The 20563-nt window shown below is 45.7% G+C and overlaps 1 protein-coding gene across 1 annotated transcript; it reads right to left on the reverse strand.

Moving 5' to 3' along the window:
• Positions 1 to 17483: 17483 nt before the first annotated feature.
• Positions 17484 to 20046, reverse strand: LOC131883704 (thioredoxin-related transmembrane protein 1-like). The gene is made up of 6 exons (XM_059231224.1): positions 18970 to 20046; positions 18720 to 18884; positions 18484 to 18640; positions 18157 to 18276; positions 17857 to 17973; positions 17484 to 17787 (listed from the first exon to the last, which is right to left on the reverse strand). Exons 1-6 carry the CDS (start codon positions 19104 to 19106, stop codon positions 17662 to 17664), a joined length of 822 nt encoding a protein of 273 aa, XP_059087207.1. The 5' UTR covers positions 19107 to 20046; the 3' UTR covers positions 17484 to 17661.
• Between the last annotated feature and the right edge of the window lie 517 nt (positions 20047 to 20563).

The following is a 20563-nucleotide window of genomic DNA, read 5'->3' on the forward strand; positions in this document are numbered from 1 at the left end:
TGAATGAATGGCAATTCCCATTCATTCACCCACACACAAACACCACGAACACTACACGTGCACAGCAACCAAGGAGCAACAGAGGAAGTCGCACCTTGGTTCGAAATTCCTGGGAGATAAGAACGAGAGCAAACTAAATGCGTCTGTTCTCAGCGAGCTCCAAAACAGGAATGGATTCGCATTGAATAGTGAGTGTCAGCTTTTGAACGTTGTTCCTTTAAATACCAGGCAATTGTATTGATTGAGGTCTTTAGCTCAAATGCAATTTAAAAGTAAGCAATTATTATAAGTCATTATTTCGAGATTTCAGAAAATATTGAAACTTTGAAAACTGTGAAAATTTGATTGCTTTATAAATTGCCAAAGTTTTGTTGCCAAAGTTCGGAAGTACGTTACCCCCATTCCATTCAGTTGATGCTAAGACTTAAAAGCAGTCATCAATAGCCAGTATTAAGAAATAATGAGTGCTAAAGAATCCCACAACGTCCGAGTGATCAAGTGTTAAAACCCTGGAGCCTCAGAGGAGGGACGGATGTGTGCACCATAGTGAGGCACGAATCAGAATGACGATGGGTGGACCATTGTCGTTTCGAAGTAAGCGTGGGATGAGGTTGGGTCGGAGTTAGTTTAGGCCTCTGTTGAGTTAGGACGGTTGGGATTCGTCAGGAGTCTTTTGTTTTCCTCTTCGGATTGTTGTTTGGTGATGGATCTTGTGCGTGGTCGTGTTGCAGGGAAGGCTTTGAATTTGGGAGTTGGCACGGTTGGATGTATCAGATGGGCTAGTTTTTTCAGAGCCGGTTCCAATTCGTCCGGAAGCCACACCCGATCCAGGCGTGGTCGCCCTCGTTTTCCCTGCGTGGTTGACGTCTTGGAGGGCCATGCCCCACTTTCATCTGATTGGTTGGAGGCCGTGGTTTCCTTTGGAGCGGGCTAGTCTAGGATTTGGGATGACGTGGCCAGGGCGTTTCCTTGGTTTGATTTCCTTGTTTCAGGTTGATATGGTGGACGACCACCGGTCCCTGAGGTTGGGGATGGTGTGAATATGAGGTGGGGAACAGATAGGCCGGGCGGCTGCACCCTGTCGTTTGATGGTCCTGGTGGGATGAGCTTGATGTGGTCCCTATGACGAGTGAGGACATGCCCATCTGCCTTGGACTTAACTTCATACGTGTGCTCCCGGAGTTTGCTGATGATCTTTAATGGGGTTGGAAGTATTAAAGGATGAAATTTGGGGGATCGAGTCTGATTTTTGATTGGAACCTGTTGTCCCAGGTCCAAGTTGACTCGACGGCCTGGCTTCTTAGCGTTGGTTTGGCGCTTTTGCCATGCCCATTCTCTACTCATAATTTGACCCAGTTTGTTGGGCAGGCTTTTGTAGTGACCGGCCATCAGTGTGCCCGGAGCTACTCCTGTGGCTGGGTGGGGTGTGTCTCTATAGGCTTGTAAGTCCTGTTGGAGGGCTCGGTTGACACCTGCCCGTGTCTGATCGGACAGTTTTATGGCCTTGCCCACCAACCACATGGTGCACTCGACTGGATTACTGTTGGGATGGTGAGGGGGAGAGACCGTGTGCTCGATTTTTGAGCTCTTCTCAAACTCTTCTAATGCTTGCCTGAAGAATGTCGTGGCATTGTCAGTTCGGATGACTGTTGGGTTGCCATGCTTGAGGAAGGAACATTGCTTTGAGAGTGCTAATGGTGTGCCGCGAGGCCGTTGACGGGACTGGAACGGCTACAGGGAACCGCGTCAAGCCACACCTGGCCACGACGATGTGTCGACCTTCTGGGATTGGTCCAAAAAGATCGATGGCCACCGTGTGCCAAGGTTTGGGTGGGGGAAAGCAGATATTTTTGAGGCCCTCGTTAACTATGCATTCAACGCATCCTTTACCAATCAATTACATGCATTTAATGCATGTTGAAGGGCCCTCGTGAACTATGAGCGAGGGCGATGGCTTGTTTGTGGAGGGTTTCTGGTAGGATGATTCGTTGTTCACGGAGGATTGTACCGCGTTTGGCCACGGTCAGTTCTTCAAAAATCAAGCAAGTTTGGGGTTTCAAGCACGTTTTCGAGAAGTTGACCCTTCTCTCATATTCCTATTTGAGAAAAGGTCAGCTGCGTTATAACCAGTTAAAAGCGCCAATTTTTCTTCACTGGCATTGACAGGCAAGTTTTTTTGTTGGCACCAACGCTTGCCTAAATATCCAAATAGTTCCGGATATCGAGATTGCAAAATGATAATTTCACCATATATCCGTCAAACCCATAGAAGGTGATTTGATAGGTGTTCCGTCCACCAGCCAGGGGTGAAAGGTCCTGACTTATTGAATTCCCGTGGTGAACGGAAACATGGAACTCCTGACCCAAGCACTAGGTAAAAATACCTTGATAGCTCTCAAAGATGGAGAGAGAGCACCTAGTACATGGGCTTAAATTTCTTAGACCTATCTTAAGGCCTCCGGTTATAACCCTAATCAGGGCATACGAGCAAAAGTTCGAGCTTCCTTTATCAGGGCCTCAAACAATCATCAAATGACTAAGGATACAAATCGCTAGCTACCTCTACTCCCCATTGGTCCCAGATCAATCTCGGTTGTCTGGCATACCTGGGCCAATCTTCAAGGCGAACTATCCTGCAAAATGTGGTCACTATCCTAGTCTACTGGGTATCTATCAAACGATGCTGATCTCTACACTTGGAGTCTAACACCTGATTCTTGCCAAATCAAAGATGAACTTCGATTGCAGTTTCATCTACTTTATTCAATTGCTCTACATGAAAATGACACTCTACCAATCAGCTGTCTTGCTCGGGTAATGAAAGAGGGGGTAATTGCTTGGCCATGGAAGAGGGAAGACATGCATGGATAGAAACTGGTTTGATCCTACTTTTTGATGAGGGTGAGTCTTGCGTCCAACGGAGATCCACGGCAATGACGTCGGTTCGATGGGATTGAAAGTCCAGAATCGAATTGACGGAGTATAACTCAGAAGTTGCACCTGTACTCAGCTCCAGAGACTTTTCAACTCGTCTATACTGGCTCACTGAAGTATGCTGTGCACTTCCCCAGGTCCTCTTGACTCTGCACGGCTTCCTGGTCCCGTCTACAAGCGTTGACTTTCACTGCTCTGGTTTCAAAATAGATCGACTTGATTTCCAGCACGTTAGCACAATTGTCCTTCGTTCACCCAACGAGTAGAGCTTCACGATCAGAGAGGTTCTTTCACTTCGGGTGTTCCAACATAACCCTGTTCTGCTTGAGCACGAAAGATGTGACTTATCTCCTCGAGATCCAAAAGGTGCTTCTGCTCTCCTCGAGCGCAAAAATGTGACTCTGCTCTCCTGGAGCCCAAAAATGCGACTGTCCGTTAATTCAACTTTCCCTTGCAATGTTGGCTTCCGCCTCTTCCACACAGAGGCTAAACGGTTGTTCCAGGGCCCTGGGTGGACGGCGACGGTTTTTTCGGTAAAACTGTTGCACCTGCATGACATCTGACCGAAACAGGGATTTTCACATACCAATGTCCAGGGTTGACCTCCTTTCGTCAGGCTAGCCACATTGGCCATCAAGGGGTTTCCCGGATTGCCGAAATGGATTATGTCTGCCTCTTCTGTAGGGTGTGGCATGTGGGCAACATCTGACCACCACTGTGTCTGAACGGCAAAGGGTTGACATTGGGCCGGAACTAGGTCCCAACGAACATTCAGGAAGGATTGGTCGTCATTTGCTGTCAGGGGGCCGACATTTTGGTAACGTCAATCCTTGAGGGTGAGATTGCTTATTCCGATTCTCTTCCCCTTCTCACAATGATCACGAGAATATCGTTTTTTGGTGACCGAGGATTTCCTGTTTCTCCTCCCTTCAAACATGTATTCCGACATTCCTCACCCATGGTTGTAGCTGGGCTGACCAGCCCCTCGGGTACTGGAGCTTTTCCATGGTTTGATGGTTTGATGACGTCACTACGAGCATTAGGCTGGCATTTGGTCGGCATCTGACCGACAAACGGACTACACAATGGGCAATCCAACAACTTTGTGATTTTCCCAAGATAATAACATACATTATCTTCACATTTTGATAAAACCGTTCCGAGAACAATCATTCATCTTGTACATCATTTATCCATGTCATATTAGGATGATGTACTCGATTGTGGACGGAACAATAGGCGTTTCCTTCATTCTTCTTTATTTAACGGTTTCAACTACAACGACCTGACATGCATCAGGTTGGGAAAAATGGGGGACAAATTTTCTCTTTCGTTGTGTTTTTTTAAGGGGTTTTTCTAAGAGCTCCAGGAAATACAATTCCCAGTGCTATTCAAATGAAAGGTAATAATTCGTCTATTCATTACCTTTCAATCGTAAGGTAATATTTGGTCCACCAACGAATTTTAGTTGGCAGACCGACCTGGTCCTTGAATGTAAGGTTGATCTGGAATGCTATCTAAAAATTTGTTCAAGTCTGACTTGAAAGATGCAACCAATCAGTAAGGCTTACGTATTCCTTACGAATATTAGAGGGCAGCAAATTAACCAATGAAAGGGGCCTGGGAAAGAAGAAAGGTGGAAACAATACAGGGAGGAGACGTGGTGTAGTGGTTAGCGCAGTTTCCTTATACAAGAGAGGTCCCCTGTTCGAATCTCCTCCCCGACCTTTCTCAAGGAAACTTTTAGACGCTAACCCTGCCCACAGACAGAGAAACAAACTTATACGGACACAACACTGCCTATCGGAAAAAGTATAAGGACGACGTGATGGCTGGCTCCGCTGGCCGGGCGAGGCTCATCCCTCCGACCCTAGCACCCAAATACCAATACAATGCAACAATGAGGTAAGAGTTCCTTGCGAATCCCAATGAACATGAATTTTCCAAGATCAAAAGTTACGTATGATTTTATCAAGAAAGCCCTGGAGACAAATAAGCAAATGCCCATTTGTGGTATTGCATGTTGCATTGGTGAGAAATTTCTCAGCATTGAAAAACTGTTTTGTTTAAATGCTCATAAACCTCATTTTTCATAAAATGAACGATTACATAATGCCTTCCCAGCCCTAACCACTCGGAATTTGCAGAACGTAGAACACACCCGCCAGATAATTTTGGTTAGATATTAAAAGGTTCATCATCTTCTTATGCACTTATTTTTGTAGTTGATCATCCTGCTTCTTCCAATTCAATTCAACATTTGATGCTTCTTAGAGAATGAGACTTCATCTGGATATTCAGAGACTTATTTTTGATTCATTTGCTTATTTTTGGGAAGAGATTGAAGATGAGAGTGGCAAATAATATATTAGTCATTGTATGCCACTTTTGCAGTTGTCATTAAGTGCTTGTTCAAACCTATGTATTGCATTTGTCAATCTTATAAATGAGGGAGGGAGTGTTAAGCCAGCCATTACTGGAATTTACAATACCTCCACACTTAGCTATGAAAAAGAACTCATGATATGAAATTAAGGACTGAATATTGGCTTTTTATCTTAAAAGCGTATAGCCGTTGATGTTTAAGTATTTTTAATGAAGAAAGAAGCACTGAAAATTATGTTAAGAGCGCTCTTTCAAAATATCCATAGTGCCACCCCGAATTATCAAGACTGCAGTTTTGTCCTCCAAGCTTTTAGCCAAACCGTCAAAAGCTGGGGTTGTTGTGGTAGATTAGTCTCTGATTACCGTCTATAGACCGGCGTCAGGAAGGCAAATTTCTTATCAAAATGTTGAAAACACATTTTCAACACACAAAAAATCAGCCAAAACAAGCCTTAAATGCTTATAAAATGTGAAAAAGGGCCCCAAGATGCCAATAACGGTCCAGGATATTCCTTCTCTTTTTTTGCGGACTTCCATAACACTTTTGGGAATTGGATCCCCAGCAGTTCAATACGAAAACATACTCATTCACTTAACTTTACATGATATCGGATCCACTAATAAATTAGTGTTGGCGGATCTGACTAGCCCTCGAATGTAGGGTTGATCAGGAATTTTGTCAAAGTCTGACTTGAAAGATGCTACTGGATCCATAAAGCCTCCGCATTCCTTGCGCATAGTAGAGAGCAGCAAATTAAACAATGAAAGGGGCCCGAGAAAGAAACAAAGTCATTGTTCGAACCAGCCCGGATTCTCGAGGGCTTGAAGGTGCTCCCAAAACGCACATTAAGCCTGTGCGGTCACTAGTATTGACCCTAAATCCTGGGTTGGGACAAAGCTCATGGATGCTTTTGAAGACGTACAGTATCAGATACCTTTCGACCTTTCGTGTCTTCTCTGAACACAGTGCTGTGATATCGTGTGTTTAGATTTAACGGTAGGAACCTAGGATGTATTTGCGGTTAGAATAGATACGATACATAATAGATAATGACATGTATCTAAATATAAATATATGTATATATATATTACCCCAGAGCACGTGGGTTGTCTCTGTGCTGATTGTCCAGCCACGAATCACTTTTGTGCCTAGTTTTGGCCAGATTGAGGTATGTCTGATGGGGAGTAGGTGTTAATTGGGTTTGGAGGTTGCGCCGGTTTGTTGTTTGCTTTTGCGGCGATTTTGGATTGTGTCATTAGTTCTCTTTTTTCTTTCTTCTGTTTGTTTTGATTGGTCGCGGTTCCGGATGAGGTCTGGAGAGTGTTTTGAGATCGAGCGGGTCACTGGTCGGTGTGGTGGGTAACTTGTGTGTTTCGGAGCCTGTTGTTTAGCCAATGAGGCTTGAATGCTCTTTAGAGCAGGTTCTAGCTCTTCTGGACGCCAGTTTCGACGCAGAGGGCCGGCGAAGACGTCGTCATACCGGTCGTCGTGATTGTCGTGCATGTCCGGCACCTTCTCCGTCTCGTCAGCCTCTCCGGCACTAGTCGAATCCGTAGACGTCGTTTGGGGCTGCTTTTCGCCGGACAACATCCGGGCCAAAGGGGTCCCAAGGGCATCCGAGGTCCCGTCAGGAGGCGCGGTTGTCCGGCCAGGGTCATCTGAATCGCCGTCCGGTGCATTTGGTGCGACCGAGCTCTGATATGGAAGTGGGGCTGTCTGGAGTTGTGGGTGGGGATGGTGCTCTCGCTGCGAGTTGCGATTGAGGGATGCCATCCTGGCTCCTCTGGTGGAAGTGGAGATGACGATTGGTATTGGGTCAGTACCAGGTCCCAAGGGTGCCTCACTGGTTTGGATGATGGCTGGCTTGAGATGGTCGGCGTGTCGAACGCAGACCTGATTTGTTTCCGGACAGTGGACTCGATAAGTATGCCCGTGGAGCCTTTCTAGTACGATGAAGTGGTCGGGCATGTAAACTGGGATGAATTTGCTTCGTCGGGTTTTGTTTACTACCCACACCAGATCGTCCCGGTGGAACAGGTGAGGTTTCCGATAATTTGATTTTGTAGCGAGTGCTTGCCGGTGGTTGTGCTCTTTTTGTCATAGATGAGATAGCTGCGGGTTGCCCCCCTTGAACTTCATGGCTGTGGATGGTGCCACCCCGGTGGCCACGTGAGGAGTATCCCGGTAGTCTGCGATGGCTGTGGCTAGAGCGTGCTCCATGCCGGCGGGTGTCTGGTCCGATAACTTGATGGCCTTTCCAACTAGCTTCATAGCGCACTCCGCCGGATTGCTCTGTGGGTGGTGTGGGGGCGAGAATAAATGCGCCATGCCGTTCTCCCTAGCATATTGGCCAAAGAAGTGGCTGGAGAAGGCCGTGCCGTTGTCCGTCCGTAGTTTTTTAGGTGTGCCATATTTAGTGAAGATGGATCTCAGTGCTTCAATGGTGTGTTCGGTGGAGGGTGACCGTACCATCACTGCTGCCACAAACCGCGTCAGATCGCATGTCGTTACAAGGATGTGTCTACCATCTGGAATGGGCCCAAAATAGTCGGCTGACACAGAGTGCCACGGCGACGGCGGTGGGTCACGTTTGAGGGCCGTGTTACCTGGGGCAGCCGGTACGTATAGTTGACACTTTGGACAAGAGCTGATGAACTGTTCAATTTGCTTGTCCATTCCAGGAAACCAGAACACAGCCCGCATTCGGCGTTTTGTGGCGGATATACCCAGATGTGCGGCTCCGTGGGCCAATTCCAGGGTCCTCTGGCGTAAATCAAGAGGCAGCACTATTTGGGAACCCCGGAACACGGTTCCTCCTTTTGCCACTGACAGTTCGTCCATGACGTGGCGATATCTACGAGTGATTTCAGGTAGTGAGTCCATCTTCCCGTTTTGCACATATTTGGCAAGTGCGGATATCTCTGGACAGGACCTGGCCGAGGATGCAATGTTCTTGGGTCCTATGGTTGACGTGATGCCGCCGTTTTGGATGTGGTACAATAAACGCTCCGCTTCTTCCGTCTCGTTTCTGATATTGTGTGGGAGCTTAGTCCATGGAACTGGGCTTCTAGAGCAGAAGTCGGCCGGGTTGTTTGTTCCTTTGAGGTGATGGATACTGTAAGGGATGTCCTGGTGCCTTAGTTTGATGCGCTCGATTCTGACCGATCCTTGTCTGGAGTTTTGAAAGATGGCAATGAGGGGTTTGTGGTCCGAGTGAACCCTGACCTTGGGGTTCCCTATAAGGTATTGACGGAATCTCCTCAGACCGAAGTCTATTGCAATTGCTTCCAGGTCAAGTTGGGGGTACCGCTTCTCTGTATTTGACGTTGCTCGGGATACTACGGCTACGGCTTGGCCTGTAACTGGTCCTTCGCCTTGTGCCAGAATAGCGCAGAGGCCATCGATGTGCGCGTCCACAATGACGTGTGTAGTGAGCTCGGGGTTGAAGTATGCCAGACTGATAGAACCAATAAGAGCTTTTCGGAGCAAATCAAACTCTCTTTGGTGGCTTTGATCCCACTTGAAATGGACGGACTTTTTTGTGAGGGTCCGTAGAGCGGGTGTGCGGCTGGCCATGGCTGGGATAAACTCGTGATTGGCTCGGGCCATGCATAAAAAGGAGATCAGTTCCTTTTTTGAAGAAGGTGTATGAGCGCACGAAAGGGCCTCCACCTTTTCTGGGTCCGGCGAGACACCCCCTGCACCCACTCGAACGCCCCAAAATGCGATCGAGTCGACCCCAAGGCGGCATTTTTCGGGGTTCAAGGTCATTCCGCAAGCCTTTACTCTGTCTAAAAAAGAAGCCAGTGCTTCATCATGCTCCAATCTTGTCGGGGCAGCCACTATTACGTCGTCGTGTATGATATGGACGAAGGGGAGATCACTAAAAGTTTTTGTGCACGCTGCCGACAACTCTCCCGATGCCGGCTTTAATCCCATGGACAATCTCTTGTACCGGTATAGTCGGGCTCCACAACGGAAGACTGTAAGCGGTCGAGACTCTTCGGCCAATTCGAGTTGGTGGAAGGCTTGTTTGAAATCTAGTTTCGAAAAAACCTTGCAGTTCGCCAGTTTTAGTTTGATTGTGTCAGGGGTGGGGATTGGGATATGTGTGTCTCTGAGTTCAGCGTTCAACCCCCTGAGATCTACCGTAATCCGAATGGCGCCTCTATCTTTGAGTACTATGGCCAGGTTCGAGATCCATTCCGCCGGGCCGTCATGATATTCAATGACGTCGTCTTGTAGCATTTGTGCTATGGCTTCGTTGATCTGAGGTTGCAGGTAGTATGGATGGGGTCTTGGTGGAGATATGAACGGTTTAGCGTTGGGTTTAAGATAGAGTTGTACTATGTGTTTGCGCAAAAGCCCCAAACCGTGGAAACACTCCCAGAAGCGGTTGTTGCCGATCCATTTTTGATTCTGATTGGTCTCTACCATGTCGGCGGGATGTCCCACTAAGGGCATTTCTGAGGCGTACAAAGCATTGTCTCGTTTATTTTCATGTTTGGTATTGGAATCTCTAGCACAGGGAAGCAGTCTGGGGTCCAGCGTTATCATTTTTAAGGCTATGGCAAGAGATTTCGATATAATGGGGTCGATGTGTCTGTTCAGTTTGGAATCATCAACTACAAGCCACTCTGCTTTGACTATGCTTCCATACCATGATGTTTTGAGAGTGGTTGTGCCTACTGGTCGGATAACCGTACTTCCAAAGGGCCGAATTAACACGGTGCATGGTTTGATGCTATTCTTGTCGCTGTTGGTCATGGCCCGAAGAGGGCACACATTTGCTTGGGCCCCTGTATCGACGATAGCACTTATTTTCGACGAACCGATGGTGATTGATGTGGAAATTGGACAACGGTTTGGGTTGTCTTGGCTGATCTTGAAGACGTTGTAATATGCGATCTCTTCCGTAGTGGATTCGTTGGGCTGAGCCTGGTCCCTGTGGTTTTCTGATCTGGACAGCCGTTGCAGCCGAGCTTCCCGTGGGTTTGCTGATCGACATACTACGGCAAAATGTCCGAGCCTGCCACACTTATTACAGGGAGCCCGGGATGCTGGACACCGAAAGCGCTCATGCTCCGGGGACCTGCCGCAGTATGCGCATGATCCACCCGATTGTCCTGGTTGACTGCGGGATTCTCTCATACGGCGGGCGGATTTGGAGTATGGTCCCCCAATCCTGTTGATTTGTTCCAGCCTGCTTGGGGGGTCTTCGTCTAAGTCAATTCTTAATGTTGGGATCTTTCGGCTGGCCGCCGTGGCTGCCGTTGATATCTCGACCTCTCGTGCCCTGATTGGTAGCTCTTCTTTTGTCCATTTGTTTTGAAGAGCCGAGGCCCTAATTGTCACACATGATGTGCCTCGGATAGCAAGGTGTCTCACGAGATGACCCCGGCATTCCCCACATGGGAACCCGGATCGAGCAGCCAAGCCAGATATTCTATCAAAGAATGATGAAAATGATTCTCCTGGCTTTTGTTGCGTGTCTAGGAGAGCGTTCATTGTAGAGTATTCTGATTTGAGGCTGCCAAATTGGTGCTTGAGGAGTTCGACGATAGCCTTGTAAGTTACAGAATCATCCTTCAGATCCAAAAATCGGTTGCAGACGATGGATATGGTTGTTGGTGCTAGAGCTATTCTGAGCAATCGTTTCCATTGGTTATTGGCTATGGGCTCAACTGATGGCGGGGGGCCATCATGGCCATAAAAGGCCTCGCAATAGGCTTCAAAGCCGTCCAACCAAGAGTCAAGGGCCTCGAGTCGGTCGTTGTCAGCGTGTGTAGAGTGATCGAAACGTGGTGGATCTGGCGTCCCTCGGACGGATCCCCCGGGGTTCCCAGCGTCCACATTTAACAATGACATATCTGTCAGTGGGGTCTTGAATCCTCGTCGCCAATGAGATATCGCGTGTTTAGATTTAACGGTAGGAACCTAGGATGTATTTGCGGTTAGAATAGATACGATACATAATAGATAATGACATGTATCTAAATATAAATATATGTATATATATATTACCCCGGAGCACGTGGGTTGTCTCTGTGCTGATTGTCCAGCCACGAATCACTTTTGTGCCTAGTTTTGGCCAAATTGAGGTATGTCTGATGGGGAGTAGGTGTTAATTGGGTTTGGAGGTTGCGCCGGTTTGTTGTTTGCTTTTGCGGCGATTTTGGATTGTGTCACAGCCAAAAAGGTTGGTCTGGCTAAGTTCCAGTTCAAAGACGAACATTGGCCGTTGATTATAGAGAGGTTAGGAGAGCTTGACCTCATTTCAATGCTGAAGAAGGAATCATCCATTGATTTAGCCTTAGACAAAATGATTTTAGTTTTTGAGGACGTCTGTTCCACTCTAGCAATCTCTGAATATGTTCTACAGGGCGGGGCACAGTCTAAAATTCCGAAGTATAGGAAGAATTCGTTCAAAAAGAGTTGCAAACTAGCAAAAAGGCGCCACAGCAATTTAAATCCAGTAGTTTTGGCTAGCCTTCAAAGAAAGTTGGATTTATTCCAAGGTAGAATTAAGGCCTCCATTGAGACAGATCAGTTGAACAAGGAAAGTAGAGTTGTTAAGAGGTGAGGTCGAATCCGAATCTTATGCAAACTCTAAGAGAAAAATGAAACACCCTGTAGGGCCTTGCGAGATCAATGGGGAAGCCAGAGACAATGTCGAGTTTATGGCCATCGTACTTGAAGATCAGTTCTCTAATGTGTTTTCAACTCCACTGAGTTTAGAAGCAACAGTCCATTGCGCTATTGATGAGTTTGTTGAAATTGGCAAGGCTTGTCAAGTTAAGCGTTTAGATGATCTTGCAGTCACCGATCAGGATGCTTTAGAGGCCATCAGGGACTTGAGACTCTGGAGCTCCCCTGGCCCTGATGGTGTGACATCTCAGTTTCTGATGAGATGCTCACTGGTTCTTGCTCCTGTTTTCTCGTACTTGATGCGCTGCATCTTGGATCAGGGCAAGTTTCCATCTTCACTAAAGTTAGCTCATGTTGTTCCAATTTTTAAAGGGGGAGATAAGTCGCTCCCCAGTAATTACAGGCCGATTTCTCTCACTTCGAATATTGCGAAGGTGTTTGAGAAGATCATGAAGTTCAAACTTGTTGAATTTCTTGAAATTCATGAAGTCTTTCCCCCTAGCCAGCATGGGTTCCGAGCACATTTTAGCACGGTTACCCAACTGATTGAACATATAGAGCAGGTTATTGAAGAACTAGAGAGTCATGAATCAGTCGATGTAGCTTATCTCGACTTTGCCAAGGCCTTTGACAAGGTAGATCATGGGCTTTTAGTTAACAGGCTCCATGAAATTGGGATCCAAGGCANATGGGCTTTTAGTTAACAAGCTCCATGAAATTGGGATCCAAGGTAAGGTTTTCAATTCGTTAAGAATTTTCATTTATGGTAGGGAGCAATTGGTTAAGGTTGAGGGATCCCTTAGTGACATACATGATGTCAAGTCGGGTGTTCCTCAGGGCTCCATTTTGGGTCCCATCTGTGAAGGATTTGGGTGTAGTCTTCCAAGATAATGGATAGGACGGTGAGCATATCCGTTTGAAAGTTGGTAAAGCTTTTCAAACATGTGGTTGGATATATCGCACGTTTAAGTCCAGAGATAGTATCATGATGCTAACTCTGAACAAGTCGATTGTTCAGCCGCATTTTGAATATGCTTCACCCATTTGGGCTCCAATGAGTTCAGCAGGTTTGCAAAAGGTCGAACAAGTCCAAAGATGTTTTACTAGGAACATTGAGGAAATGAGAGAGCTCTTGTACTGGGAGAGGTTGGAAAGGTTGGGATGGAAAGTTGGATGAGCATATCCGGTTGAAAGTTGGTAAAGCTTTTCAAACATGTGGTTTGTTATATCGCACGTTTAAGTCCAGAGATAGTATGACGATGCTAACTCTGTACAAGTAGATTGTTCAGCTGCATCTTGAATATGCCTCTCCCACTTGGGCTCCAATGAGTTCAACAGGTTTGCGAAAGGTCAAACAAGTCCAAAGAACATCTCAGGAATGAGAGAGGTCTCGAATTGGGAGAGGCTAGAAAGGTTGGGATTGTACATTATTCAGAGAAGGTACGAAAGGTATTTGATACTTCACGTTTTCAAAAGCATCCATGAGCTTTGTCCTAACTCAGGGTTTAGGGTCAACTGTAGTGACCGTAGAGGCTTAATGTGCGTTTGGAGAGTACCTTCAAGCCCCTTTAGAATCCATGCTAGTTAAAACAATGTATTCCAACTCTCTTCTTTCTCGGGCTCCTTCATTCTTCAATTTGTTGCCCTCAAACATTCGTAATGAGTATGTAGGCGTTGATCGAGTAGCAGGATTTACGTTAGATTTAGACAAGGGACAAGGTTTTGACTAAATTTCCTCATCAACCTGATATTCAAGGGTTAGACAGATCAGCCAACTCTAATTCGTTGGTCAATGAAATAATATATACAGAGTGAGCGGCCAAAAGGTTCAATTAGTGGCATGACCATAAGATTTTCAATATATTTTTCCTATCACAATGAATATAAAGAGAAAGATCTTCAAGAACACGTAATTGGAGTATGAGAGACTTTTTTCGTGCAATGTGTCCACCATTTGCAGCCATCACGGCCTCCACACGGGCCCGGAACGACGAGTAGCTCTTCTTAACGAGAGATGTGGGCAACTTGGCCCACTCCCTAGAGATGGAGGATTTGAGGGACTCAATGTTGGTGGGAGAAATCTTGTTAGTTCTGGCCTCCAAGTAGTCCCAGACGAAGAAGTCAAGAGGGTTTAGATCAGGGGATGACGGGGGCCACATTGAGGATGGCCAAAAATCCGTGAAATTCCTGGCACATTTGAACTTCGTTCGAACTTTCCGCTCCAGTACGCGTCCTCCATGGCCTAGCTCACCTCTTGCAGCCACTCTAGATTTGAAATCACCAGCATATCAGGACTGGAAAAAGCCCTCCTTCTCCACAGCTGTTTCTTTTTCAAATCCTCAGGTGGCAGCATGGGGTAGTAGCCTTAAAGTCCACCAAGGTTATTTAAAAATCTCCCAAACAAAGTCTCGTTGGGGAAAGACCACCCCATCATGGAATATATATTTGAAGGACCTTGGTTCTGATTGTTCTGACTCCCTCTGCCAAATATCAAACGGACTTTTGGCGTCCGATTTTGGTACATTAGTTGCGTCATTATCAATTTGTAGCATTGCGTTAAACGGAATCATGCCATCCTCAACACCGTGAGTGATCCAAAGAAGATCACGGTTTTTTATCCCCGCCTTACATGCGTCCCATTTGAGACCGGGCTTTCTTGGATGTCTGCTATTCACTCATGTATGAAGCTGAATATGCCATCTTCAACTTTAAACATAACAACTGTTTATAATCACAGAAACATTTTGCATGTGCCTGGCATGACTTAGTCTTGTCATTTGGAAAGTAACAAAGGTGGAGCTTCAGGATAAATGTCAGGATGGGTGAAAAAGAGTATCAATTCATTGGCTTCATAACTACAATTTGTAACTTTTTTGTAATCAGGTCTTTGTGTTAACCCGAAATGAACAACAAACAAAGGTTGCGTGATTTTTGTAATTAGGTTGCGCGAGGTCATTCAAAGCACAAATGCCAAGAGAGAAAATGCAAGCCATTTGAATAAATAACGGCAAAGCTCCGGATTGGCCGCCCTTATCAGATTAGGACTGACATCAACCAACCGTCAGTCGTCGGACTGACATTGACCACCAGTCACCACAATCACCTCTAATCAGTTTCATACCAATCATCCATAATTGGATGGACACCCATCACGCAATCTGGTCCAATGACGGGTATCAATCCGATGACGGATTGCTGATGTCCATCCCAATCTGATAAGGGCGGTCAATCCGGAGCTTTGCCGTTATTTATTCAAACGGCTTGCATTTTCTCTCTTGGTATTTGTGCTATGAATGACGTAGGATGGGTCCGGATGGGTCCTCGCGCAACCTAATCACAAAAATCACGCAACGTTGGTTTGTTGTTCATTTCAGGTTAACACCAAGACCTGATTTATCAGCGTTGCACATCTTACCGTAGGTGCCTAAAAAGGAACCAATTGCGGTAAAGATTGCATCAAAGCTTCCATCCAAAACAATACCACACTTTGTAATCACGCAACTGAAGTTCCAAAATTGGCCTCTAATAGTTGGTTTGAAGTAAAAAACAGGGGCACCTGTTTTTGTCAGACCTGAGGATAAGGTTCAGTGTGGGAGGTGGTCAAGGACACTCCTTTAACATCACTTAGTTATTAGCCTGTTCTAGACCTGGTCAACTGTGAATTATTTTCATGACTTAATACCTTCTCAAAACTTGGATATCCTCTCTTACACAGAATTGGAATTGGAATTGGAATTTTTGGAATGAGCTTGACTTTTGGACACAAAATGTCCAAAAGTGAATAGAAGTGAACTTAAGTGTGCACAAGGTGTCCAAAAGGAAGTAAAATTGTCCAAAAGTGTGTTGACAAGCAGTAACTTTTAAACCCTAAACCATGTTATTTCTAAGCCTAATATAGATGTTAACCACCAAATGAATCAATGATAATAATATTTAAGCTTTTTTAAAATACATAAACATTAAGCAGCAACAAGCCTTTGTAGAAAACAGGCAAATCATTTCGCTAATGCTTTTAATTTCCCAAAATATACACTAAAATGTGTTTTTGAGAATTCCAATTCATTTTCTTGATACAATACAGCTTGTAAAGTTAAAATAAATACCATTTAAATGTTTCGAATGTTAAGAAGTCAATACCAAACTACATTGAGGGCATTTGGTGGATGGGCAATCTTAATGAAAATTAAGTCTTAAATTTAAAAAGCTTACCAACAGCATATCAAAAATCCAATTCTACTTTCTTATATCTGTAAGTAGTGTATGAATTGCATTTTTATCATACATCTAAAAACGGAGATATAAGTTTCTTCAAAACGATTAAGTCATTAAGTCACATTTGTAGACATGAAAAAGAAAAATCATCAATGTAGGAAGCATATCGTTCTTAAGTTTTAGCAATTGGGTAAGATGTTCAATTTTTAGTATTAGCTCTTTTTAAGAGGAAATCCCAAAGGACTCTTGATATTAAACAACAATATTGTTGCAAAAAAGTTAACAATGCTGAATAAATGAAGCTATATAAACAGAGTAACATGTTAAGCTATTCCAGTTTTTGAATGCTTTGCACCAACCGTATTATGGTAGAGGGAGGATTTGCTCCCTGCTTGCTCTCTAAGGTGATAAAAAAAGGTTCAAAATCTGTCAATTAGTATTTTTTGGAGTATGTCAGAGGTATATGGGAAAGGTTTCAAAGACATTCTTTACTTCTGGAAGCATTGATGAGCTATTTTTGAAATACAAGATAACTTTCAAGTAGATTTGCCTTAACATTTGTACTTTCAACTTTTCGTATTTTTGGACACTTTTGGACAGGGGTGGACAAAAGTGTCCAAAAAATGAAATCCCTTTTGGCTTTAACGTCGTTGAGGAACACGACTACTCTTCTTGTTGTGGCCTCCAAAATTAAAAGCTCTGGTGACCCCCACAAATTTTGGCGGAGAACTTTGGTGGTTTCGTATTTATTTGGGCGGCTTCACTATCAACAGATCAAACATCTACCTCCAATAGTATCAAGTCAAATTTCACGAAGCATACTCGCTTACTCTATTACGAGGATAAATTCTTTGCAACAGTTGCAATAGTTCGATTGACCTATTTTTTTCAAAAATAGCGACCTATCTCACTCGAGAGGGGGACCACATGTGTTCACTCGATTTCGAAATTCCGACATGTGAATTCTCGACTCTGCCGTCCCCGTCAATATTACAGGCAGTTATGTCAGACCTTGACCACGAAGATTACGCTTGAAACATATCATTGATTTGATGCTATATTGTTCATAATAAGATTGATGTTTGTTATTCACAAAAATGGACAAAATAATAGTGGGTACTGACATTTTAGTGGTCTCAAACTTGTCGCGTTGACTGTAGTAAATACCTCCACTTTGGCCTTGTGTTGTAGTGGTGTTAAATCACAATCATTCCTTTGCTTATTTTGAGTTATGAAATCATCTAAAACCGATTTAGCTTGAATTAATCGAGACAGGTAGTCAGGGACATACTTGAAGAGTTAATGCCGTTATTGACGAGGATTTTCTTGTAAAAAGACTGATGCATGACGTAGTTCTGACAGTGCAATTTTCACAGGTTGCCTCATTGAGAGGTTCGGTAACGGGGAATTAGGCAAATGTGACGGAAAACACTTATTTGGTTCATGATATCCGATTTAAAATCCAAGACAAAGCACACCACTCAATCCGCTCGTTTTGCTCGCCTTTTACGAACAGCACCGCTTTCGGAAGGTCCTGCTTTCTTTTCAACTCCTTCACCCTCTTGTTCGTCTTCGGGCAACTCGTCTTGATCATCGGAATCATCCCTCTATAACAAAAAAAACAACACAAAGTAAGTTATCAAAGGCCCAAATTGGAGACTGGTGTTCATTTTTACATTCTTGTCGTGAAGATCGTCATCCTTCTTCTTTTGAGCATCAGATGGAGGCACAATTTCGTGGTAATGAGAGTCACGTTTGGGAGGGTTGATGAGATCGATGCAACATACCAAGGCCTGTAAAATTATCAGTCAGGTGAGAAATTGGTCACTCAGAGACGATGAAGGAGCATCTTCGGTAAGGAGTAGGAAAAAAAGATGCCACGCGCCCGCCTTGAAAATTGGCCGACTGAAATGCTCCGATTGGTCTGGCAGGCGAGGAAAAGTAGATAAAACGGATCGATGTCGGCGGTTACTTACCAGTCCGAGAACGGCTCCTAGGATGATGGTGGCCACTGCGAAACTCACGTAAGACACCCAGTAGGGGTAACCGTAGTCCTCGGTGATGACGGTATGAATGTTGCGAAGAGCCATGGACATCTGCCGAGTACAAATTGGAGAAGGTGGTTAATTTACAAGACGGTCACGCCATCGGGTTTATTATTACACGTTCATGTTTTAGATATGTACAAACAGGATCAAATTTAAGTTTATGTAACAGAAAACTGGCCCACAATTTGGTCTCAACGTAGATAGCTGCCTGGTCGGATGAGGATTTCAGATGGTTTAACCGAACACGTTCATTACCTTGAAGAAGTAGGATACGGCCGTCATTTGAAAGGAATCCGGATTCTTCCAGGACGGGATAGGGTCGAGTTGTTGCCATTGCTTGTCTTCGACGAACGAAATGAAACTGTCTTTGTCTCGCGCCCCACGGTATTGACGGAACACGCCGTCTTTCACACTAAAAATGAAGTCCAGAAAATATAGCGTAAACAGACAATGAGCAGCCTTTCTCTCGCACTGACGACTGATCGACTTACTGATAGATGGTGGGTAGGGCCGTGACGACAAATCGTCCGGACAGCCCGGGGTTTTCCGTCACATCCACTTGAGCCACGCCATCCAAACCCAGGTCATGGGTCCAGGTCGAGAACTCCTCCCAGGTGCGATGGAGAGCACGGCAAGCCGGACACCAGGGTGCAAAACTGAAACAGAGCCAAAACATGAGACCCTCCAGGATACGGGTGAGAGGCTCCAGCCCAGTTCTGGGTTCGTCCAGGGAAAGCTTACAATTCGATCATCCATTCGCCTTCCAGCAACATTTTCCAGTCGTCTTCGCCCACCAGGACCACTTTCGATTCGACCACCGGAACTACGGCTAACCAGGCGAGGCAGACCCAACACAAGGCCCAAACCCGCATGGACATGATGGTGGGCCCACGAGTAACGTACGTACGTAACCTGACGGTCCAGATATTTTAACGGCACCGGACGAGCAACCCCGGAGGATATCTCAATATCCTGGCGTTGAAGGCTGACGGGTTAGTTTAGATATAACCGTGGACATCAGAACCAGAAAGGATCGAGTGAAAAGTTCGCCAGACTCCGTCCAAGCCACTTAAGCCACCGGGCAACGGTAAAATCAATCGACTCTGGTCAAAATAACGGCCCGCCCAGGTGGTTTCCCATGTGAATGTGTGAGACTGGCGGGCGGCCTGCTGTACGTGGGTCTACGTGTGTCTACGTATGTGTGTGTGTTCGTGTTTGACGAGTCAGCCAAAGGGGACCAATCAGACCTGCATGAGGAAAAGAGCAGGAGTGCCTGCCACTCTGCCCAGGGGCCGGGTCCACCCAACCCTCCCTGTATCAGCCAGACTCGGGTCAGTGGATAGGATGGATTTCTCTGCCCGCTTTATTTTCCCGTCCCGCCAATGGTTGACACACACACAGGGAGCGAACGGGCCAGCCAGCGGCAGCGGGCCCGGCTTCCTTTAGCGAGAGCGATCTGACCCAGGAGCGGAGCGACCAAAAGAACGGCCAGACAAACAAACCAATGGCTTTTAGACTAACATCCAGGTGAACAGACTCAACGGGCCTAGGGGATTGAGGGCTGACGTGGGGCTGAGTCTTAAGGGTGGACGATCATCAGGTGGGGGTGGTAGCCGTGGTAGCCGTGGTAGCGATGGTAGCAATGGTCGTCTGGCTGATTACACAGGCCACTAGTTGGATGCTGTCGAAGACGCTGAGTCAGTCACTCAGGTCTGAGGGCCCAGGCCTAGATCTGGCTGTGCTCTGCCACTTGAAACTTGAAGCAACACTCGCCGAACCTCTGGCCGAACCGAGCGCCGAACAGAGAGTGAGTGACTCAAATTCAATACACAGCTGATGGGCCCAGCCCAGAACCTTGGGCCAGCCTTAAGCGCTCCCGGCCAACTGAGCTGGAATGAAATGCACACAGTATTCCTGTTCAGATACGGCCGAAGAGGGTGACGCTGTCACGATGAACAAATATATCGGGGTTCTCGACCATATCGGCCTTTGAGTTCCTCGAGAATGGCCGAGTCCATGGAGTACACACTATCAAGTCAGAGTTAAGCGTGAATTTCACGCCAAATTTCACGCCAAATTTCACGCCTTAGTGTGATCATGAGTGAGATAACAAGGATATGATACATGGACTACGGACTTGTCTGGATCTATATTGAACACTTCCAATCGAACATCAGATAAAAGAATCTTGATGTGCTAGGGTTTGTGTGTGTCTTTTGTGTGAGGTGGCTAGCAGTCTTATTCTCCAGACTGTGTTCCGTCTATGCTCTTGAATGATATTGTACCTTGTTCTGATTTTGAAGACTTTGTCACCCCCTTTCTTTTCCAGTCTTCT

This window comes from Tigriopus californicus, chromosome 7 (assembly GCF_007210705.1).
Source record: "Tigriopus californicus strain San Diego chromosome 7, Tcal_SD_v2.1, whole genome shotgun sequence".
NCBI lineage: Eukaryota > Metazoa > Arthropoda > Copepoda > Harpacticoida > Harpacticidae > Tigriopus > Tigriopus californicus.

Coding starts and splice junctions, on each gene's coding strand:
- LOC131883704 (XM_059231224.1), bottom strand. CDS start 19,106: ATGTCCATGCGGGTTTGGGCCTTGTGTTGGGTCTGCCTCGCCTGGTTA. Junction 18,277..18,483: donor CCGTATCCTACTTCTTCAAG/GTAATGAACGTG, acceptor TGTACTCGGCAG/ATGTCCATGGCTCTTCGCAA. Junction 17,788..17,856: donor ACGATCTTCACGACAAGAAT/GTAAAAATGAAC, acceptor TTTTTGTTATAG/AGGGATGATTCCGATGATCA.